At 41.0% G+C, this 24,918-nt stretch overlaps 1 protein-coding gene across 2 annotated transcripts in view; it reads left to right on the top strand.

Annotated features, from left to right (window-relative positions):
• Positions 1-2,516: 2,516 nt before the first annotated feature.
• RUVBL1 (RuvB like AAA ATPase 1) overlaps positions 2,517-24,918 on the top strand; it is a 46,536-nt gene continuing 24,134 nt past the window's right edge. Inside the window, exons 1-3 of one of the 2 annotated variants that reach the window (XM_090285914.1) lie at positions 2,517-2,757; positions 7,763-7,849; positions 17,636-17,768. In XM_090285914.1, the coding sequence (XP_090142040.1) occupies positions 2,617-2,757; positions 7,763-7,849; positions 17,636-17,768 (361 nt within the window). In that variant the 5' untranslated portion in view covers positions 2,517-2,616. The remainder of the gene's footprint in view (positions 2,758-7,762; positions 7,850-17,635; positions 17,769-24,918) is intronic. The other variant, XM_090285913.1, reaches the window with a different exon arrangement.

Below are 24,918 nucleotides of genomic sequence, written 5' to 3'. Positions count from 1 at the left end.
CAGAGGTTAAAATGATGAACAAGCCTAGCCGGGTAGCTCAGTTGGTTCGTGTATTGTCCTGGTACACCAAGATTGTGGGTTAAATCCCCTGTCAGGGTACATACAAGAATCAACCAATGAATGCATAAGTGGAACAACAAAAATTGATGTTTCTCTCTCTCTTTCTAAAATCAATCAATAAAAATTTTTTTGAAAATATTATAGCCCTGGTTGGTGTGGCTCAGTGGATTGAGTGCCAGCTTGTGAACCAAAGGGTTGCCAGTTCAATTCCCAGTCAGGGTATATGCATGAGTTGTGGGCCAGGTCCCCAGTTGGGGGGGGGCATGTGAGAGGCAACTGCACATTGATGTTTCTCTCCCTCTGTGCCTCTCCTTCCCCTCTCTCTATAAGAAAAATAATAATAAAATCTTTTAAAAAATAAAAAGAAAATGTTTATAAAATGATGAACAACACAAATGTAATCTACACTCTCATAATGCCTGTAGTGTAGTGGGAGAGACAAACATTGCAAATAGTTAGAAACTTAAATTCAAAAGTTATAATGGAGAAGTACAAGGAGATGTGAGTCAGGAACTATTACAGAACCTCTGGGCTGCTCCAATTGAAACAGAACCCACGGGCTGTTTTGTTAGGGACCTGATTGCCCGCCACCAGAATTATAACTCTCAATACCAGAGTTTAGTGAAAAAAAAGAATTATTTAATAGTTATATAGATGTAGATTTGCGGATTTCTGCCGTTAAGTCTTATGTTCCTTAAAACACCCACAAACACATATCCTTGCCTCCCCCTACCAAACCAGGCTAGTTTTAGAAAAGTTAGAGATACCTTTTCTCTACTTTCTAAACACAGTTCAGCTTTACCAGTAGCTGCCAATCATTCAATTCTGATTGGGAAGGCCTTGTCTGTTGTGTTAAGGTGCTCGCCAGCTTTTAATCCAAAAACCTTGTGGATTCTCGGCCTCCTTGTAAACTGCATGTAGTTCTTCCTTCTTTGTAATCCGCATGGAGAACCCAGTTAAAAATGTCTGCCGCCCATTTTTAAATCCCTCATTGCATGCTGTGATGCAGTCAGTATGGTCCCCAGTTCTGACCATTCACAGAACCTTACATAGGCTCTGTGTGCTTTCTCCATACCATCCCCTGGTCCAAGACCCCTCCCATCTCCTTGAGGCCTTGGAAGCATCCAAACTATTTGCATAACAAAGACACTAGCCACCAGCCTCAGGCATGTGAAGGCATCCTGAAAGCTGCTTTCTTTCTCCTCATCTCCCAGCCGCAAGCTCTGGGGGTTTTTGGACACCCCTGTTTGTAACAGAACTACTGCAGCTAGATTTGAAGTCCAGCAGGTCTGTCTCAACCTTAATGCAAGCTGTTCTTAGCCCTGGGCAAGTGCCTCTCTTTCTCTGGACCTCAGTTTATTCAACTGAGTAAAATAGTGACATACCATTTGCTTCTGAGGAAGTCTCACCTATTCGTCAAGGTTTGACCCTGGCATTGTCACCTCATGAGGCCTTCCATGGCATTCCAGGCAATTCCAGGTGGCCTTGCTCTGGGCTTGCACTCCAGGTGGGTGTACCTATTCCTGCATGTCTCATGTTCGCGAATTTCCCAATTAAGGACCAAGCTCACAAGGCTGGAGAGTTAGTATTTTATGTCCGTATTCCTAGTGCATTGTAGTACCTGGCTCACAGCAGCTGCTAACAGATATTTGCTGAATGACTGGATGGATGGGAAAAGTACAACTGTGGTACACAGAGTGTTAATATCATTATGAAACCTAACACGACATGTTTGCTGGCTAATTGTCTCATCTGAGGTCGTGGGACTGGATGAGAATCTTACTGACTGTGAAGCCATTAAGTCCTTAGCTGGAGTTCCAATTCTGATTATTTGCTATGCTTTCCTGGGTAGGTTATTGAACCTCTTTTAGCCTGTGTCTTTATCTGTGTTAGGAATTATACTACCTTACAGGGTTGTAGAGTTTTGGAAACATGAAATATTACTTACAGCCAACTTAATTTAAATAAAAGGAGCGCGTGGAGGCGAGAAGCAGAGGAAAGCCAGTTCCCTGCAGCAGTGATTGGCTGGCTGAGGTGGGCCTCTCCAGGGAGACACAAAGGCTTGGGAGTCGGAAAACCGACTAAGCAAAAGTCAAAGTTAAGCTCTAAATCTGTCTCTCCATCTCCAAAACGGAGGTGATAACTTGAGCTTTGCTGAAGGATAAGACGCTCCAATGCAAAATGTATAAGATGGCACAATTAAGACCCAGACCTCCATCAAACCCGGCGCGACTGGTCGCTCTGCGTTAGTGCTTCCCGCCCCCAGCCCAGTGCCGGGGCCGAAATGCGGACTCCGGCGGAAAAGGAGAGCGGTGAGCTCGAAGAGGGGTCGCTAACCCGGAGACACAGCCGGAAGTGGGTGGGCGGAGCTCCCATGGCCTTCGCGATGGGCGCAGGCATTAGCCAATGGAGAGCGGAGGAATTTTCGCCTCCGCCAATAGAGCGCCGACCAAGGAGGGCCCTGACAAATCGCCCTAGCAACGGCCGCGTGGTAACTCCGGTCCTGGGTATGAGTTTCTCACTCCTCGTTCTCACTTGGTTCCAGACGTCTGCGAGATGAAGATTGAGGAGGTGAAGAGCACCACGAAGACTCAGCGCATCGCCTCCCACAGCCACGTGAAGGGGCTGGGGCTGGACGAGACCGGCTTGGCCAAGCAGGCGGCTTCCGGACTTGTGGGCCAGGAGAACGCGCGAGAGGTAGGGCTGGCTGGCGGGCTTGGGGGTTGGGCCGCTGAGCAGGGCTGCTGCGGCGAGGATCCGCTGAGGTGGGGGTTCAGAGCCGGTTATGCGCTGGGGTGTCCCGCTTAAATTTCTTCAGTTCGGTAAAAATTGACTGTGAGGCGAGGAGGCGCCTCACTGGGACTAGGGGTGGGGACGTTCCTGAGAGCAGGTGACGACTTCACGGGAGGGGCTGACTCCTTACTTCACCTCATTCACGATTGATCTTAAGTGAGACTCACCCTCCGCCCCCGCCAGTTCCGTCCGGTGCTCTGTTTGCGATGCTGGGATCCAGCGGGGAGCAAGCTAAATAAGGGCCCTGCTCCTAATGAAGCTTACATTTTATAGTACAGTGAGAGCCGGACGATAAAAGATTAAACCAGTAAATAAAATAATTATTATATCTTGTGGGGGGGGCTACTTCCTGCGGGGCTTTACGGCTATGATAAGGAATTTGGATTTTTGTTAACTGGCGTGGAAGGCTGTGAGTTTTAAAGTAGGGGAGTGATCAACCTTAAAAAGCTCACTTGATTCCCAAGGCCTGGGAGCTGAAGGAGGGAGGTGGCGTTATAGGGAAGAGCAATCCACTTTACCCGCACTCTCAGCATCCTTTTGACCATTCCAATTCAATCCACTTTTATTAAATGACATTGATGCCAAGTTTTTTCACTTACATTATAATCACAAAACTATTTGAGCTCTTTGTATTATTATTATTATTTCTTGCAGATTAAAAAATTGAGGGTGGGAGAGGTCAGTTCACCTATCCACCTGCCACTCAGTTTAGTAATAGTAATGATGGGATTTGTACCCACGGGTAATTCTGACTCAATTTAGTGCTTTTCTATGATATTACAGCCACCTGTTAGTTTGTTGTGCTCTAAGGTCACATTCATGCTCCTTGGCCTTGCCCTGCTTTAGCAACTACAGAAACCTTAATGTGAGGTTAAGACTTTCCTGCTAGCCTAATTGTGCTAATAGAAAGGGCCAAAGAAAAGCCTCGTTTCCATTTTGACCATCTTCTTTTCAAAAAGGCAATATTGACATGGTCAAGGTGATTTTCAAATTTATCTTTATACAGCTTCTGCTTACTGAGGACCTGTTACTGCAGATAGTTAACACTGGTTGAATGCTTTCCATGTGCTGTACTGTACTAAACAGCTTTCCAGGTGCAAACACTGTACTAAACAGCTTTCCATGTGCAAACACTGTACTAAACAGCTTTATCTCCATTGTCTTGTTTTCACCTCCACTCTTAATAATTGTCTCTATCACACTTTACTATGACACTTTTCAGACATACAAAAAGGTTTTAAGATTTGTATAGTCAAAACTTGTGTGCCTAAATTCTACAATAAACATTTTGCTCTATCATATATCTATCTGTTCATTTATCAATCTACCAATCCATTTTCACATTTTAAAGTAAGTTGCAGATAGTAGTACACTTTACCCTTAAACCTTTTAGCGTGTGTGCCACTATTACGAGCTCTGTTGTCAGATAAGGAAATTGGGGTCACAGAGGTTAAACAGGTAGGTCCAGGATCACTCAGCTGGTAGTGGTAGGGCCAGGATTTAAATCCAAATCTGTTGAATCTAGAATCCATGCCCTTAACTTGGATGCTCTATGCATCTGTATGACTGAGCTTCCTGAGGATAGAGACAAGATAATATTATTAAATACCCAGAACCTGACTTATTATAGGGGCTCAGTACTTATTGAACTAATAGACATCCCACCTCAGCTACCAGATCCTTGTATAACTGGTCACATTAGCTGTCTTGTTGGTATTTAACAGCCTCATCTGAAAAATGAGTTTGACTAGGTGATCTTTTAAAGGCCCTTCCATTTTTTACTTTTTACATTTTTAAAAATTTAATATGTTTTTTTAAAATATGTTTTATTGATTGTGCTGTTACAGTTGTCCCAATTTCCCCTCCCTCTGCTCCCCTCCACCCAGTGGCCCCCCTCCCTCCAGTCTTCCCACCCTTTTAGTCTGTGTCCATTGGTTGTGCATATAGTTCTTCTCAATCTCTTCTTGTCTATTCCATTCCCTACTACTATGCTTCCTAATTCCTACACCATCTCCCTCCCTCTCCCCTTCCCCTCCCCGCTGACCTCCCCCCAGTATGTTCCCCATACCTGTAGTTCTTTTACCACTGTCGTTGCCTACTTAGTTTGCCTTTGTTTCAGTTCCCTAGCTTCTGTTGTTGGTTCTTGTGATGCAGTTTTCATTTTAATGTTCATAGTTTTGATCCTCCTTCTTCTAAACCAGTCCCTTTAACATCTCATATAACAGTGGTTTGGATCTAATGAACTCCTTCAGTTTTATTTTGTCCTGGAAGCACTTTCTCTGCCCTTCTATTCTGAATGACAGTTTCACTGGATAGATTGTTAGTGGCTGTAGGTTTTTGCTTTTCATCACTTTGAATATTTCTTGCCAGTCCCTTCTTGCCTGCAGGGTCTCTTTTGAGAAATCAGCTGATAGTCTTATTGGGACCCCTTTGTACATGATTCTTTTCTTCTCTCTTGCTGCTTTTAAGGTTCTGTCTTTATCTTTAATTTTTGACATTTTGATTATAATGTGTCTTGGAGTGGTTCTCCCGGGTCCAGTTTTTCTGGAACTCTGTGCTTCCTGGACCTGTAAGTCTATTTCCTTCCCCAAGTTTGGGAAGTTCTGCTTCAATATGTTTTCACATAATTTTTCAATTCCTAGTTCTTCTTCTTCGCCCTCTGGCAATCCTATAATCCAAATGTTCGACCTCTTATAGCTGTCCCAGAGGTTTCTGATCCTCCACTCACTTTTCTTTTTGTTTCCTCTTTCTGCACTGGTTGACTGTTCCTTCTCTATGTTCCGGTTTGTTGATTTGATCCCTGGATTTTATTTCCTCACCACTTGTCTCATATTTGTTTTCGTTTGTTTCAGTATGAGTGGCTTTCTTTCCTTCCGTGTCCTGTTCCAAATCTTTTGTTAATTCTGTAAGCCATCTTATAACTATAGCTCTGAACTGAGCCTCTGAAAGGTTTTCTATTTGTTTGTCTGTCAAGTTCTTCATCTGCTGCCTGGTGAGCTGCATCACCGGGATTTCAATCGTTGTCTCCTTTATTTTGACAGATTTGTGTTTTCTTTTGCTTCATGAGCAGGCTGTGGGGGGCGGAGCCCCGTGTACGTCGCTACCCAGCAACTGTTGGCTGGGCTGTGGCGCTTTGTGTGGGGGCAGGGGTCCAAGATGAATTCCTGCCGTTATTCTCCACTGGGAGACCAGGGTCCATCTTCCCGCCCTCTGGGCCTCATCGTCCAATGCAATGGGGGGGGCTCCTTTCCCCGCGTTGGTGTCGCGAGTTGCCATGGCTCCACTGCAGCTCTCCCCACTGCTACCGCAAACAGCACCGCCGGGCCTTTCCGTTCTGGTTCCAATTTTGCCCCTCCTACCCATGGCAGACAAGCACTGCTGGTTTATAACTTAATATGTTGGGCTTCCATGTAGTTTTATTTTCTGGAATTTCTGGTTATCCTTTGTTTTGAGGTAGTTGTGTTCCTTTCTAATTGTAGAGGGAGACCGAGCGTGTCCATCTAAGCCTCCATCTTGGCCGGAAGTCCTACTTTTTACATTTTTGTATTCACTGAACATACCTCACTGGAGAGAAGCTGTAGCTTAAATTGAGGAAGATTAAGTGGAAGATGTCCTAGTGTGTGAATAAGAGTACATATCCAAGGTTTGGAATGTGTCTTCTACCTCTTTTGAGTTTCCCAAAGACTCAGGGCTGAGGATTATACTATCACAAGCTTTAATGGAAAGACCATAGTGCCTCTGTTATCTTTTTAGACATGCAGCATCTGAAGAATTGCTTCTAAGCTCTATTAAGGGCACTATGCTTTTTCAGCTGAGCCAGAAATGGAATATAGCGCATCTACGTGCATTCCTTGATCCCATAGCATTTGAGATGCTGTCTTATGTGTGATTCCAAGTTACTCTCCATACTCCATGGAGAAAAGTGGTGGAGGAGATAAGGTGTATTCACAAGACTGCCGATAGAGTACAGTGTCATAACTGCCCAGAGAGAAGAGCTAAGGCAAGGAATTGATCTTGAGTATTCAAAAGGCATTAATTGAATCTTATGGTGCCGCAGGTTTAACCTCACGTGCAGCATTTACTCTGCAGCATTCTGGGATAATTAATTAATGGTTAGTAGTGTATGTCATTGATTCTTAACCCTTAATGGGTTAACTTGGGAATCTCATGAAAGCTGTGAGTCAAAAAATGCACATGTGAACACATATGCATAATTTTGTTTCCAATTTCAGTTCCAGTTTCAGGAAGTGTAGGATGTGTGGGCTCCTGGAGTTTATATCTGGTTGCTGGGCTAAAAAGTCACTGCTCCCATTTGTACTTTTGTCTCCATACAGTAGCCATCAAGATCTTTTTTAAAAGACTTTTTCAGTAGCTTCCCATTACATGTGTAATAAAATCCAAACTTTAATGTGGACTCTAAAATTCTGTTCTGAGTTCTTCTCCTTGCCTGCCTCTTCAACCTCATCTTTTCATTTTCCTTGTTTACTGTACTTCGGTCACTGTAGCTTTTCTGTTTCTTGCACACGCCAAGCTCATTCCTGTATTTTGAATTTGCTGTTTCCTTTGAATACAACACTAACTCCTGCCTTGCTCAGAACTTTGCATATCAAATATATTGGCATTAGAGAGGTCTTCCCAGATCACTCTTTCTAGAGTAACCTCTGCTCCAGGCACTTGCTGTGATCTTGTACAATATCTTTGTGATTGTCTTCTCCACAGGAATGGGAGCTCCTTGAATACAAAGCTTTTCTGTCTTGCCTTCCACTGCCTCCAGCAACTAGAACAGTGCCTGCATTTTATTGACAGTGCAATATTAGTTGAATGGGTATGTGACATGTTTGGACCAGAGACTGGACATCTTCCCCTGTGAAGCATTTTAATACTGATTTATTATTTCCATTGTTTCTAGGCATGTGGTGTGATAGTAGAATTAATCAAAAGCAAGAAAATGGCTGGAAGAGCTGTCTTGTTGGCGGGACCTCCTGGAACTGGCAAGGTACTCATTTTCTCTCATTTTTTTAAATCAACCCAAAAGACTGATCTTAATGTCTAAGCCAAATTAAAGTTTTATCTTAACTGTTCTTTTTTTAGCTAAATTGGTTATATGTTTGTTTTTAAAACTAATGTGCAATAATACAACTGAGTATCTAAAATCCATGCTTCTAAAATCCAGACCATCCTGGATGACCTCCAGAGAAGAAAGAATGAAGTCCTTGAAGGGGATCTCATTGTCTCTAGAATTTGTTCGTATCTCTTTCAAGTCTCCTTTGCTCTGGAAATAACATTTCTGTTTGCCTAGGGCTGCATAGAATCTTGAGAGTGACATTTTACTTGAGGGGGGAAGAAAGCCAATCAGCAAGCTTTTTTCTGAATGCTAACTTTATCCAACACTATTCTGGTTGTGTGCGAGATGGAGGTAAAAGGAAGCAGAAAGGAATTGTAGACATGATTTTTATCTTCAAGGGGCTTTCAGGGTAAAGAGAAGAAACCATGACAGTACAAAATGCTTTAGTTGAACACTAAGCTACAAGGTATTGATTAATCTTAAATGTAGTTGGAAGTAGAGCAGGAGGCAGCACTGAGGGCTGGTAAAGCTGAACGGGATGAGTCTTTACATTTGTCCTGCAGAGTAGGGAGAGGATTTGACTTCGCAGGGAAGAAAAGGGCCTTGCAGGCAGAAGAGGCTGTATGGCTTGTTGGGGTCCATTAGGGGACTGGCTAGATACTTCCAATGCCTGGAGTTCCCAGACTGAGCCCTGCTTCTTTTTCAGAAGGCCCATTTAATACAGGAGAGAGAATAGCAACTTGGGATTGTGTTTTTAAGGTCTGTCCAGAAGGTGTCCAGCCATGTAATATGAAAAATAGAGACATTTATTGAAGAAGATACAAGAAACAGTACATAGGGCAATGATGCCTCAGTCCCCTTCAAAGTAGGCACCTTGGGACCTCACATGGTTCCCCAACTGCCATTAGCTGCCCTGTTGTATTTTCCTGAATCTCATTGACGGTCTGAAATCTCCTTTCAAAGGTGATTTTAGTTTTGAGAAAAGCCAGAGGTCGCAGGGTGTCAAATCTGAGCTGTAGGGTGGCTGAGTCACCAGGGTGATTTGATGTCTCACCAAAACACTGCATGAGATGTGATGACGCATGAGCGGGTATGTTGTTGTGATGAAGCTGCCAATCACCAGAATAGTTTCTGCAGCGGAATGTTCAAGCATAATACAAAACTTGATGCAGATTTGTTCCTCTGTTTGCTCAGTCATTTTGAAAGTGACAGCCACACAGTACACATGCTCACTCACCGGCATCTCCCACCCCCACTAACTATAGTACAGTGAAGTTGACATTGTTCACGCATGCCCATTCCAGTCTGCTCTCCTTGGCTGCCAGGTTACATCGATGTTGCACAAACATTTCTTGTTATATTAACAATGGTTGGACTTTTTCAGCACAGACTTCGTATAAAGAAATAACCTTTAAATTCCAGCACTAGTGCTGATTTTCCAGAAGACCCGAGGAAGGTCCATTAGCCTTTCTGAGGTAGTAGCCCATGCCCTGCCTATTTTAGGCAGTTATTAAACTGGTCAGTTGTTAGATAATGACTGATTATTATTTGAAATCATAAATTGGTGTATTTTATATCGGTGTTTTATAATAGAGGAAGAAGTGCTATGTTTCCAGAAAAGTTTTTTTAAACTTTAATGTGCCATATAAATGTGTACTTTCATTACCTCTGCAAGCAATATTAGCTTGTCCAATGTATTTACCATTTATTTGCTTACTATTCCTTCTTACATCGTAGACTCTAACCCTGCATTTTTCTTTTTCCTAAAGTATATCGTTTAGACATTTCTTCTAGAAGTTTATTAATGGCAAAGTCTGGTTTGTATTTATTATGTTGCCCTTGTTTTGAAAGGTAGTTATATTGGATATATAGTTCAGTTGACAGCTATTTCTTCTCAGTACTATTTTTCTCAATGATATCTGCTACCTGTTGTCTTCTATTTTTGTTTTTGAGAATCTTAATTTTGAGGACTTTTGACTTTCTGGAGGCTTTTGAAATAGTTTTTGTTTTAGTGTTTCACTATGGCGTGTTGAAGAGTGAATTTATTTTTATTTACTGAGCTTAATATTAATTGTGCTTTCTGAATCTGAATATTATGTCTCCAATGAGTTCTGGGAAATTGGCAGTCTTTTTTTTTAAACGTTTTGAAAATTTATTTATTTGTTTATTTATTTTTTGAGAGAGGGGAAAGGAGAGGGAGAGAAACATCACTGTGTGGTTGCCTCTCACTTGTGCCCCCAACTGGTGACCTGACGTGCAACCTAGTCATGTGCCCTGACTGGAAATCGAACCAGTGACACTTGGCTCGCAGGCCGATGCTCAATCCACTGAGCCACAGCAGCCTTGGAAGTTGGCAGTCTATCTCTTCAGAAATGGCCTTTTCTGTTCTCTTAATTCTCTCCTAGAAATTCGGCTAGATGCTAAGTTTTACTACAAAGGTTTTCAACCTGGGGTAGTTTTGCCAGCCCCCCCACACCCACCCTGCGCCTGCCAAGGGACATTTGGTAATGTCTAGAGACATTTTTGGTTGTCACAATTTGGTCACGTGGGCAGTCCTACAAGCATCTCGTGGGTAGAGGCCATCGGTGCTGCTAAGTAGCCTATATTGTACACAGGGTAGTCCCTACAACAATGAATTATCCAGCCCAAAATGTCATTAATGGCAAGATTGAGAAGCCCTGAGCTTGAGCTTCATATTTTGTTGTCTTTGTCTTTCAACTTCTTTTACTTTTTTTTTTAAGTGTATTTTATTGATTATGTTGTTACAGTAGTCCCAATTTCTTTTCCTTTTGCTCCCCTCTTCCTAGTACCCGCCTTCCCTCTAGGAATCCCACCCCCCTTAGTTCATGTCCATGGGTTGTGCATATAAGTTCTTTGGCTTCACCCTTTCCTATATTATTCTTAACTTCCCTCTGTCTATTTTGTACCAACCAATTATGCTCCTTAGTCCCTGCACATTTCCCCATTTCTCCCCTTCCCTCCTCCCAGCTGATAACCCTGCAAGTAATCCCCACACCTATGATTGTTTCTGTTCTGGTTGTTTGCTTAGTTTTTTTTGTTTTTATTTTTTAGACTCAGTTGTTGATATATGTGAGTTTGTTGTCATTTTAATGTTCATAGTGTTGATCTTCTTTTTCTTAAATAAGTCCCTTTAATATTTCGTATAATAATCGCTTGGTGATGATGAACTCCTTTCACTTTACCTTGTCTGGTAAGCACTTTATCTAGCCTTCCATTCTAAATGATAGCTTTGCTGGATAGAGTAGTCTTGGTTGTAGGTCCTTGCTTTTCATCACATTGAATACTTGTTGCTGGTCCCTTCTTGCCTGCAAAGTTTCTTTTGAGAAATCAGCTGATAGTCTTATAGGCACCCCTCTGTAGGTAATTTTCTGCTTTTCTCTTGTTGCTTTTAAGATTCTCTCTTTATCTTGAACCTTTGGCATTTTAATTATGATGTGTCTTGGTGTGGTCCTCTTTGGGTCTAGGTTCCTTGGGACTTGTGCTTCCTGGACTTGTATGTCTATTTCCTTCACCAAATTTGGGAAGCTTTTCTCCATTATTTTTTACATAAGCTTTCAATTTCTTGCTCTTCCTCTTCTCCTTTGGGCACCCCTATGATTTGGAGGTTGGCGTGTTTGAAGTTGTCCCAGAAGTTCCTAAGCCTCTCCCTATTTTTTTCAGTTCCTATTTCCACATTTTGTACTGGTTGACTTTTTTTTTTTCTTCCTTATATTCAAAATCATTGATTTGAACCCTGGTTTCCTTCTCTTCACCATTGGTTTGTGTGTTCTTTCCTTCATTTCATTTAGCATAGCTTTCACTTCTTCCCTTATGTGTTTGCCATACTTAAGCATATCTGTCAAGCCTGTGAGCATCTTTATCACCAGTGTTTTGAACTCTACATCTGTTAGATTGGCTATCTCCTTATCCCTTAGTTCTCCCACTGGAACCTTGATCAGTTACCTCTTTTGGTCCATACTTCTCTGTCTCCTCATCTTGACAATCTCCTGTGTTTGTTTGCCTTTGTGTCTTAGGTAGAGCTGTCGCACCTGGTACGTTGTAAGGGGCGGAACCTTAGGTATTCATCATATGGGCGACTCGTTTCACCACATTGTGGCACTTTGTGTAGGAAGGGGTCTGAGAGGGATCAATGCTACTTGCTCATTACTTGCCCCTTTTCCAGGCACTCCTCCCACTTCCATATGGACCTGGCACCTTTATAGCTACTGCCCTGAGTGTTGTTACCAAAGTGGGTGGGTCTGTGGACTTCCTAGGACCGTGGGGGCCCTTTAAACAAGCAGACTCTACTGATAGACTGACAGTTTCTCCCTCTGCCCCAACCGCCACTAGTTTGCACAGTCAGAAGCAATGAGGCTTTATTTTCCTCAGCGCTAGAACTGTGAGCTATGGGGTCTGGTCTGGTGCTGGTAGTGCTTCCCAGGTATCCCTCTCTACTTTTTTTAATGTTTGACTGCGCTTTCTGCCAGCCTGCCGCTGCTGCCACTGCCGCCACCACCACACGACGTTCTCCCCGCCATGGCTCCGCCCCACTACCTCTATGGATGAGTATTTCTTCTTTATATCTTTTTTTGTTGGACTTCATGCAACTCGATTTTCTGGAACTTCTTGTTGTCTCTAGTTTTGAGGTAGTTGTATTCCTTCTTAGTTGTGGAGGGAGATGCAGCGTGTCTGTCTATGCCTCCAACTTGGCTGGAAGTCTCCACTTCTTTTTCATATATCCTATCTTTTTTACTTTGCTGCATTCTGGATAGTTGTCTTTAGACCTTGGTTCCAGTCTAAGTATCTTGTAAGCTTTAACTGAGCTGCTGTTTAATCCAATCCATTGAATATTTTTTCTTTTTCATTTTGAAACTTTGAAACTTACAAAGGAATTAAAAGAATAGTATGATGAGCCTCTCTATACCCTACACATAAATGACTAATTGTAAATATTTTGTGGATTTTGCTTTTTTTCTTTAGTTAATTCTAAACTATTTGAAAGTAAGCACAAGGACATTTTCCTACATTACCAGGATACTACCATTACTTCCAAGAAAGTTAATGTTGCTAACAGTATTAGCAGATGTCTAATTTGTGTTAAAATTTCTCCAAGTTTTTCCATTGTTTGGCTGTTTCATTTTTTAATAATTTTAAATCAGAATCTAATCAAAGATCTCACATTGTATTCATTGTAATGTCTTTTTAGTCTCTCTTTATCTAGCCCATTTACCCTCCCCAGAATTTTTCTGTTTTGTTTACTTTTATGACATTGACATTTTTGAAGAGTCCAGGACAGTTGTTTATAGAATATTCTACACCTATCCTACAGTGATTGTGTTTAACAATCTGCACAGGTGATGTGTCCCTCTATTGCTTACAACAGAGGCTGATGCCACATTCTACTGTGAAGGTACTGGTTCCCTTCATAATTAATGAGTAATCTGTGAAGTGACATGTTGAGATATTGCTAATATCCTTTCATCCTCTGGGTGTACCATTCATTGATGGTCATTGCTTGTCAGTTATCACGTTGGTGGTTACAAAAATGATGATTGTTCTCATTATTAAATGTATTGGATGACAGTTGGTTAATAATATATTTACTGTATGCATTTCAGGTATACAACTTTTGTAATACGAGTTCTGTATACTCTGTTGTTTGACCACTACCTGATGTCTAGTCTCCTTCTGTCACCATGTATTTGATCCCCTCTACCCTCTTTATCCCCGCCCCTCCTTTCTGGTAACCACCATTCTGTTGTCTGTATCTGTTAATTTGTTTTCTTAATTTATTTGTTTTGTGTGTTTGTTTGTTGCTTTTTGTTTATATCCCACATATGAGTGAATTCATATGGTTCTTGTTTTTTTCCACCTGACTTATTTCACTTAAGCATAATACTCTTAAGAGCCATCCATGTTGTCGTAAATTACTCTCAAGAGCCATCCATGTTGTTGTAAATGGCATTATTTCATCTTTTTTTATGGCTCAGTAGTATTTCATTGTTTATATGTGTCATGTCTTTATCCTGTCATTCATTTCCGTGTCTTGGCCATTGTGAATAATGCTGCAATGAATGTAGGGATGCATATATAACTATGAATAAATGTTTTCAAATTTTTCAAGTAGATACCCAGAAAAGGGATTGCTGGGTCATATTGCAGCTCTGTTCTTAATTTTTTTTGAGGAACCTTCATACTGTTGTCCAGTGTGGCTGCACCAATTTACATTACTACCAACAGTGTACTGGAGTTCCCTTTTCTCCACATCCTCTTCAACACGTGTTCTTTCTTATCTTATTGATAATAGAAAATGGTGATTTCAAAATGGCTTTTTTCCTACATATTTTAGCTTGCTTTTTTGTTCATTTGTTTTTGTAAAGATGAAGGACCCCCCCACCCCATTGTTGTATTTTTTTTCTTTCCTTCAAAATTTAGCTATTTTTGATAGCCTCTTCTTCCTTGTTCATGAAACTATACACACACATGCACATATATACACACACATATATATTTGTATTCTCTATCTGATTTTGAAATCATGATTGATAAATCTGTGAAACTTCTCTGATCTCCTAAAGTTAGGACTGAGTGCTTCCTAAGAGGATTTGTGAGAACCTTGCTATGCTACCAGTCCTGGGCACTTAGTGTGAATTTTGTGGCTTGGGTCTTCTGGCCATCAGGTAGTGTAAAGACCAATCCTAAATCTGTTTGAGAACATGCTGGGGAGACTTTCTTTCCTCACCCAGGGCAAAGGCAAGACTGACAAGTTTATACCTTGTACCTCAGGAGATTTTTTTTTTTTAATGGCCCACCTTTTCTACATGGCCCTTCAAGGGTCCTTTTTATTGACTGGTTTCTGCCTTAATGCCACACCTTGCTGGGTTTCTGGTATCTGTCAATCACCCTTCAAACTTCAAGGTAAGGGAGGTTTACTGTTTTGGGTTTATTAGTACTTATTTATTTTTAGGTGTTTTGTAACAGGAAGGCTTTCTATTGAATCTAGTGTGCCATATTACTTGAAGCCTAAATCCTTCATCTCTTGTAATATTATACTATTTTTTTCTCCTAGAAAATATAAGAAATTCTCAGCACTTACAGGTTTGTCCAATTCCTTTTAATGTTTATGAAGGCATATGGTAACTCTTAGAGTATGCTGATGTGCCCCAAAGTTTAGGCAACTTAATTGAGTGACAGGCAGGTATACAGTGCTTATTTAGAGATGCAAATACATGTTTCATATAGATGTTCCATTTTCGAGGACCTCAAATCTTTAAATAACAGGGCAGTGTGTTTGGATTTTAGAAAAAGGTATTCAGATGAGATTGAAAATAAAGTAGATTGATCTTCTTTTGGCAACTACCTCTTTTTTGTATGCCTCTTGCATGAGGAGAAGGGTAGGCACAAATAAATAATTTTTAGAGATTAGGGTTTGCATCCTGGCTCTGCTGCTTGCTAACTGTTTAGCCTTGGGTGAAATGGTAACTTCTGAGTTTCAGTTTCTAAATCTATAAAAAGCCAACTAGATTATCAAGTTCAGCTAGTTGGGAGGATTCAATGAGATTTCTCATGCAACTTACCTAGCACTATATATAGTAGGTGTAGCTATAGTAGGTATTGTAGCCATATCATGTACCTGCTTTCTCGGAGCCTTTATTTTTTTAAAGATTTTATCTATTTTTAGAGGGAGAGGAAAGGAGGGAAAAAGAGAGGGAGAGAGAAACATCAATGCTCAAGAAATACGTCAATCAGTGTGTCAGTTGCCTCTTACACGCCCCCAGCTGGGACCTGGGCCACAATCCAGGCATGTGCCCTGACGGAATCGAAATGGTGACTTTTTGGTTTGCAGGCCAGTGCTCAGTCCACTGAGCCACACCAGCCAGGGCTGGGAACCTTTACATGGAGGAAACTAGACACATTTGCAGCATTTCTTAACTAGCATTTATCATATTGTAATGGAAGTGTATTGATCATCTCTTCTGTATTAAGTACAGATGAGGGGATGCCACACAATCACTTTATTGTAGTGGTCTGGAACAGAAATTGCAATATATCTGAGGTATGCCTGCAAACAGCTATATTTTTATGCCAAAGTTGCCCCCATTCTAAAGGGAGCTATAAATTGAGTTTAAAAATACATATGAAACTATACCAGGCAAAACAGAACCAGTCTGTGGGCAACTAATTAGCTACCTGTGATCTAACCCAGGACTTTCATTTGGCAGATGTGGAAATTGGGCTCCAAAGATTTGTGCTGTGCCCAGGGTCACACTGAAAGTTAGGGGCAGAACCAGGATTAAAGCCCAGTTTCTGCCTCTCAGGCCAGTGCTTTTTGTGCTACACTGTGTGCTGACTTTCTAGAGGATTCTATTGTCTCAGAAACGTATCCCCAAAGTGGCATTGAGAAGAAAATCTAAGCAGAACCTTTACTGGGCCAATTTTAAAACAGTCTCAGCCCTGGCCGGTAGCTCAGTTGGTTAGAGCGTCATCCCAATATCCCAAGCTTGTGGGTTTCATCCTAGGTCAGAGCACATGCAATAATCAACCAATAAATACATAAATAAATAGAACAACACATCAATGTTTCACTCTTGCTCTCTCTCCCTTCCTTCCTCCCTCCCCCTCACGCCTTCATCTCTCTCTCTCTCTCTCTCTCTCTCTCTCTCTCTCTCTCTCAAGTCAGTAAATAAAGTTTTTTAAAATTGTATTTGGTCTTTGAAATTTAATCAAGTTTTAGCAGGTGAAAGTTTGGACTCATTTTTAAAAAATTAAAATAAATGAACACTGTATCAGAGAGCCACTTTGTTGTTCTTCAGTAGCAATCTTGTTTTCCTCTTTAGCCCATATATCTTGGGAACTGACCTTACTCAGACTCTTGTTAAAGAAATATGAAAATTGCATTAAAAAGGTCATGGCATTTTTCAGTCCTGTACCAGCTTTCGTACTTGATATTTGACCATACATCTATTATGTCTGCTTCTCTTTAGCATCTGACAACTGTGGTTATATTACCAAAAATCAACTTGTAGTTTTACTAGGGCATGTTCAAATCTAATTTAAGACCAGTTCATAGCTTCAGAATTCTACCTCATGTATTCATTATGTGTGGGCCACTTAATATAAAGTGAGCATCACATAATTTATTGATTTCCAATGGGTTGTCTTCCTGTTCCTGTATAAACAGAAAGCAGTTATCTCAAAGATCCAATAGTGGTGTTCTGAGTGATTAGATCAGGACCCTGTTTTGATATAGAGGGAATAGTTCTGGAAGGCTGTGTTAATTATGTTGGGAATATGATCTCTGTAGCCCTCCTGCCAGAGCTTAAGTCCCTGCTCTGACAGTTTTTAGATGTTGGTACCTAGACTGTGTTATTTAATCTCTCAGTATCTCAGTTCCTTCATTTGTAAAGTGGTGAGAGTAATAGTATCTAATTCATAGGGTGAATGGGAAGGTCATGTGAAGCACTTAGGGTTGGGTCTGTACTGCGTCTCAGTGAATGATAACTTGTAATTACAGAGAAGATCAAAAATGCCATTTAGATGATAAATCCACTAGTCATCAAACATTTATTGTGTGAAAGGTACCAAATGATGTTAAAACTAAAAGGACTAGATTTTAAGTTGTTGTTCCTGGTTAATAATTTTTTTTTTTACAGTGTATATCTGAATGATCATATTTTCAAGAATGTAAAGCAAATATGTTTTCATTGTTTTCTATAGACAGCTCTAGCTCTCGCTATTGCTCAGGAGCTGGGTAGTAAGGTGCCTTTCTGCCCCATGGTGGGGAGTGAAGTTTACTCTACGGAGATCAAGAAGACAGAAGTGCTGATGGAGAACTTCCGCAGGGCCATTGGTGAGTATCACATTTGTGGGAGGAAGATTTCTCACTGGCAGGGCGCACTGAAGCCTCATGGTTGTGAAAATGGCTTGATGACTTGTATTTGTTGCATGGTTCTTTTTCTGTTGGCACCATTAGTGTTATCTTTGCAAGCAAAACAAAACCCTCTCTTAGCTTTACTAATTGAGGTGTTCTGACAAGCAACAAATATGTGCCCCAGCTACTGGGCTGGGGTTCTTAACCTGACAGATTAGATGTGTCTATAAAGTGATTTTTAAAAAACAAGTTATATTTTCCTGGCACCCTTTTTCTGTTTTTAGAGATGACTATCCATTGAAAAGGTTTTGAACTTAAGCCAAAAGCATTATGTGTCATGCAGCCAGAGTGCCTGTGGTTCTGAACTGTGGCCTCTCAGAGAGTGAGGATACAGTTTGGTCACTGGCAGAGCTTTGAGGCTAGTGGTGTCGGCCTCATAGGCCATGGAGCTACCATATTGATTGATTGTTATGTGCCACGCCCCCACATTGATTACATAGCCTTTCCCTCTGTCAAGAGGATGCTCTTAGTCTCATTTAGCATTTTATAAAACAGACTCAGAAAGTTCCGTAATTTGCCTACAGTGAGTGACCCAGCTAGTAAGTAGCAGAGGTCTAGTTTTAACCTAATTTGTCTGATTTTAGAGCCCATACTTTGAAGATCTGCTGTGAGGGGAAAATTGCCTTTCTGCATGCAAGGACTTGTGTGGCAAACCCCTGGTTCCATTGCTACTGGCCAGGCTATGGAAACATCTCAGTTTCCCTCACATCTACTTGTAGAAATAACTTATTCCTTTTAAGCTGTTAAGAAACATTTGTGTCTCTGCACATGTAGGAGTCTATCTCTAGAATATAGTTGCTGAGTCGTGGGTTATGAACTCTTGTCTGTACCTGTACCATTTTCCCGTTCCTTTGATTGTCAAAGATAAATATTCTGAAGAAGAAAGTTTACTAAAAAACTTCAAGGAAATTATGAAAGTTTAAGAAGTAATTGGTTTGTGTAGCATAGGATCCTTGCCTCAGGACAACCAAAGTTAATCTAGGGGTAAGATCTTTTAGGGCCTTAGGCCATGGTTAGGACTTCGGTTTTTTCACTGAGTGAAAAGAGAAGTAATTGGAGAATAGTTATGGTTTTATAAGAATCTCTCTGGCTGGGGTATGGAGAGTGGACAGTAAGGAGGCAACGGTACAAGTAAGGGCATTATGAGGGGTGTCTGAGCAAGAGATGGTGATAGCTTCGGCCAAGGTAGTGGTGGTCGAGTTGATAAGTGGTTGGATTCTGGATATAGTTGAATGGACAGAGCTGACAGAATTTCCTGAAGGATTAGATGTGGGCGCTGAAAGAAAAAGAGGAGGCAAGGATGTCAGCCTCCTCTCCCAGGTTTTGTCATTTTGGGAGATGGGAAGGAGCATATTGGATATTCATTAAATGTTTACTATAGAAATAGTGGGCAGTGTTTATCTTTGTTGCCCCAGTTACTGCCACATAATAGGTGCTCAGTGAAGTTTTTCTGAATGAGAGAAGACGGTGGACTTGAAAGCAAAGAGAAAACAGAAATCTTAGCTAAAGTAAGGTAGCCTTTGGTCTTTGTCTGGCAATGGGCATATTCTGTGTGATTTACATAGTGTTTTTAAAAATAAAATTTGAAGTATTGTAACAGAACCCCTGGACTGCTCCGATTGAAACAGAACCCATGAGCTGTTTAGTTAGGGACCTGATTGCCCGCTGCCAGAATTATAACTCTCAATACCAGAGTTTAGTGAAAAGAAAAAGAATTGTTTATTTGCACATAGTTCTGCCTACCGCTCCCAGACCTGGCTAGTCTTAGGAAAGTCAGAAACACCGTTTCCCTACTTCCTAGGCACAGTTCAGCTTTACCAGTAGCTGCCAATCACTCAATTCTGATTGGGGAGGTCCTTTCTGTGCTGCGGTGCCCTCCAGCTCTCAATGCAGGACTGCCTGGATTCTCAGCCTCCTTGTAAACTGCCTTCTTCCTGCAGACCACGTGGATCTCCTCTCCTCAAAACTGCATGGTGAGAGCCTATTCTTAAAGCAGTATGGAGGCCTCCTCCTCCAAGCCACATTGAGGGTGCCTGCCAGATAAAATGTCAGTAGCTGCTTATATATCCCTGACTGCGTCCTCTGACACAGTGGGTGTTGCAAACAGTTCTGACCATTCACAGAACCCTACGCAGATTCTGTAGGCTTCTTCCCTACCAGCCCACAGTCCAAGACCACTCCCTGGGCCTTGGAAGTTTCAAAGCCTTATCTTTGAGCAACAAAATTTCCAGCCACTAGCCCCAGGCATGCAAAGGCATCCTGAAAGCTGCTTCCTTTTCCCTGTCTCCCAGCCGCAAACTCTGGGGTTTGTTTTTGTACTCCCCTGTTTCTGTAACAATTTGGAGTTGCCAGTATTTAGAGATTGGGAGATACCATATAAAAACTGTTCTTTCTGTCTTCTTGAAAGAAGCTTTCATTTACCCCCAGCAGTGATTGATTAAAGCTTAAGTGGGTGCTGTCCTTTTCAGAGCAAGTCTGCACTCTGGCTTGCCCCAGTTTCTGTGAGAGTTGCTCTGCTTCTTGATATTCCTTGCCAGGTCCTGGTAAGCACTGGGGTTTGGGACTCTTGCTTTAGGCCGGAGATATTTGTGAACTGTGTCTGTAGGTTTTGTGTTACTTAGAATAATGACTTTTTTAAAAAAGATTTTTTAAAATTTATTTTTAGAGAGATGGGAAGGGATCAGTAAGATAGGGAGAGGAACATCAATGGGTGACAGATACATCGACTTGTTGCCTCTCATACGCCCCCAACTGGGGACCTGGCCCACAACCCTGGCATGTGCCCTGACTGGGAATCAAATCAGCAACCTATTGGTTTGCAGGCTGGTGCTCAGTCCACTGAACCACACCGTCCAGGACTGAAATAATGACTTTTTTAAACTGCAAAGTATTTCTTCTTACTAGAAATGATTTTTTACCATAAAACATTGGAATTTTTTGGTGCCTATTTTAAGCTGAAATATAACTTACATATAAAAAAGTACGTAAAACATACCTATAATTTAACAATTAATTATGAAGTAAACACTATGCAGTCAGCACTCGGCTCATGGTACAGAGCACAGCCAGCACCAAAGATGTCACTCATGTCCTCCATGGTCACAGCCCCTCACATCTCCTGTGTGTACCTGCAGTGTGTGAGAGTTGTACGGCAGGGGCTTCTGTGGTCATCATAACCTTGTATACCCTAGGCAGTGTGGTTGAATTTTGCCCTTTTAAACTTTGTCTAAATGGAACTTCCTCTAGGTGTTGTGTCTTGCTTTCTTAGCAACATTCATATTTGTAAGGTTCAGCCTGTGTTATTACATGAAGTGCTTTTCTTGGACTTTACCTCATTATCTGGAAAAACTGGAAATGGCTCACAGGATCCTCATCAGGGTTTCAAATCTTTTGAGAACTTGTAAAGAATTAAATGAACATGTGCCATAGATTTAATATAACTCATTAATTAATGAGATAACCAGTAAGATGTTACAGCTGGTTCAAGTAAGTATACTTCTAAAATGCATTTTTAGTCCTGGCTGGGTAGCTTAGTTTCTTGGAGTGTTGACCCGATGCGCCAGAGTTGTGGTTTGATCCCTAGTCAAGGCACATACAGGAATCGACCAGTGCATGGATGGGTGGAACAACAAATCGATGTTTCTCTTTCTGTCTGTCTCTCTAAGGTCAATAAATAAAAAATTAAAATCTTTAGTTTTTAAATGCATTTTTATTTAAAAAAATATTTTTCTGACATTGATAAAATCTGACAAAACTGACCTTTACATGAGTGCATATGTTAAGGTTGCTTACAGGTCACTTAAATGCTTTAGCATTTGAAAAAAAAAGATAAATTTTCTTGGCATCAGTTTTGTGGTTTGCCTTTTTTCTTTTTTTGCAGTACAGTTCTTTTGCTGGTAACCAAGTGAAATTTCTTGATCCTGCTGCAGAATAAAAAGTCAGGTCGCTGACAATATTTAAAAAAGAATCTTGCCCATCTTTCTCTACCTTTGAATTTCCGTGAACTTGGCAGAGGGGATGACCAGAAATAAAAAGCAAGGAGTCAGAAAAAGCGAGTCTGTGCTGTTTCCTTGATGTGATGAAGGTCCCTGTCAGAGATTTAGAAACCTGAGCCAGCAGATGAAACCTGTGTCATTTGCATTGTCCTTGCCCGAGATAGCGCCAGCTCAGCCCCTTTCCTGGCCAATAGCCTATTTCATTGTCTGTCAACCACGTCCTCTACTTGCTTGTCAGCACAGAGCAACTTCTAAATAATTATGGGACTAGTGAGAGATAGGAATGCTTTTTTCCCCCCAATTGTGGAATTCATGTCATAGTTGTCTAACTGTAAATATAGGGAAGCATTCCATTTGAACGGATTGATCTCTGATATAAAAGGTTTTATTTAAATATCAAAATTCCTTTAAAAAAGCAAAGAATTTTGTAAGTTTGTCACAATCTTCTGATACATTTGTGTTGTTTAGAAAATTGTTGTCTTGATGTTCAGGAACTAAGAATTTGGTAGGGCAAAAATGGAATGCAACCTCTGTTTTGGGGTTATTCCAAAACTTCCACTTGTAGGCTATCAGATTGAGTGAAGGTAGAATAAAACTTCCTTAACTGTAATATCTGAGAGAGTCTTTGTCCAAATTGGGTTTCTGAGGAAAGAAGTCAACCGACCCAATGATAAGATAATGACCACATTTAAAAGTGGGAAGTGACCAACACCATTGGCAGTGTTTCTTTTTGCCATTGGGGTATTTTTATTATGGGAACAGAGGTGGCTTGATGGTGAGGGTACCCAAACCATCTCAGGGCTTTCTGCCATCAGTAGTTTAGAATGTCTCCACATTGTGAGTAGAACAAAGGTCATTATTCTTTAGATGAGTGGTTCTCAGCTGTAGCTATACATTGCAATCATCTGGGAAGCTTTAAACTAATAATGATGGCAAGGTCCCAATCCGAGATTCTTAGGTAAGCGGCCAGGGCATGAGGACTTGCAGAAGCCCATCAGGTGATTCTGAAAAGTAAGGGCTATGGCCCTGGCCTGGTGGCTTAGCTGGAGCATTGTCTCATACACTGGAAGGTTGCAGGTTCAATTTCCCAATGCAGTTTGAACTCTGGTCAGAGTGCGCTCAGGAGGCAATTAATGGATGTTTCTCTCTCACATCAATGTTTCTCCCTCCTCTCTTTAGGAAAAAAAAAAAAAAAAAAACCCTCCTCCCTCAAAGAGCACATTCACATTCATTTGTTTGTTTGTTTGTTTATTATTTTAAAAAGGGCTGTGACTGGTGTGGTTCAGTTGGTTGGAGCGTCCTCCTGTAAACCGAGACGTCACAGGTTTGATTACTGGTCAGGGCACATGTCTAGGATGCAGGTTCATCCCCAGTTGGGCACATGATGTTTCTCTCTCACACATTGATGCTTCTCTCCCTTTCTCTCTTCCTCCCTTCCCCTCTCTGAAATCAATGAGCATGTCCTTGGGTGAGGGGGGAAAAGAAAGGTAAAAAGCCATGACTATAGACTTTAAGGCTTAGAGCAGCGTTTCTTAAACTTAAGCCATCAGTGTCCTTTACCAGATCCCACTAGTATTGTTTATTCAAATGTTTCTTTTTAAGGTGACTTGGTAATTTTGTGCATACGTACAGAAAAGTACATGGATCATAAAGATGTAGCTCAGTGGATTATCATAAATTGAAAACCCATGAAACCAGCACCCAGTCAAGAAGAAATATTGCCAATACCTTAAAGTACCCTTTGTGTCCACCCAATCTCCATCCTTCCTTCCTTTGCCAATTAAATGACTGCCTATAACTACCCAACATTATAGGGTAGCTGTAGCTGGTTTTTGAACCTCAAGTAAATGCAATTTTGCAGTATATATTCTGCCATGTTAGGCTTTTTTCCCCACAAAGTTATGTTTGTGAGATTTATTAATATTGTTGCATATTGTTGCATGTGGTCATAATTCTTTTTCATTGTTCTGTGATATTCTGTTGTATGAGTAAACCACAATTCAGTTGTCTCTTCCACTGTTGACAGACAGTGAAGTTTTCTCAGTGTTTGGCAATTAAGAATAATGCTTATGTGACTTGGTATTATCAGTGCAAACAGTAGTCAAATGGTATCAGTCATAGCACCTTCTGCACAACTCATTTTTTTGTGTTTCAGTTGTGTTTTTACCTTTCTTGAAATAATAAAGCATAATGTATCAAAATGTATGTCTTTCATCTTCAATATTGAAATGGCTGCACAAAAATTCACCAATTTTGATAAGATTTTTTTTTAATACATACTGATAGGACAGCTGCCACAATACAGTCTAACAAAATTGTTTCAGATGAGCACTACTAGAGTCATTGTATTGAAAAAACTAAATGAACTTTTTGGCCAACCCAATATCTTTCTCATCTATAGGTTTCCCTTACATTTCTACTTTTTTCTTTGGGCAAAATATAAATTAGATAGAAACTAGAATTATACCCAAGGGCTGGCAGAAAGCGAAGGATGAGGTCAATGGTACATGTTAACTGGAAGGGTTTAAAGGACAGAGCAAGTATTGTGGAAAAGGCTGTCAGTTAGCTGTGATCCTGTGGTATGTGTGGTGGGAAGAAACTGGTCCCAGAGCCTGAAAACTTGGGACTCCAGTCCTGGGTCTACCACGAAGGAGGGAAATTCTCTTTGCTTCACCCCTTTGAGCTAACATCCCATCTGTAAAACGGAGATAGTGTACTTACCTTGGCTATTTCACAGGGCTAGGTTTGAAATGAGATCTGAAGGTACCTCCTATTGTCCATTATTCCAGTGCAGAATCAAATGAGCTAGTGACATGCAAAGCACAGATTGGGTGGAAGGGCTGCTATATAAGTGAAGAGGCCTTGTAGTCATAGATTTATAGTTTATTCCTATTGGTGTGTTCTGCCAGCTTTCCCCTCAATTTAAGGACCCCATCTTCAACTAGTATTACCTAAGAACGTTGCCTTCCTTGCCTTTGAGTTGCTGGCAGGCACAAAAACTTAGAATGGCTTTTTGTTGTTTTTAGAATCTTCTGAAAATAGATTTTACTGTTAACTTAGCTGAGCCATGCTGT

The sequence above is a fragment of the Furipterus horrens genome, unplaced genomic scaffold (assembly GCF_987537825.1).
Source record: "Furipterus horrens unplaced genomic scaffold, mFurHor1.1.pri manual_scaffold_8, whole genome shotgun sequence".
Taxonomy (NCBI): domain Eukaryota; kingdom Metazoa; phylum Chordata; class Mammalia; order Chiroptera; family Furipteridae; genus Furipterus; species Furipterus horrens.
This window is presented reverse-complemented; position numbering and strand designations above follow the sequence as displayed.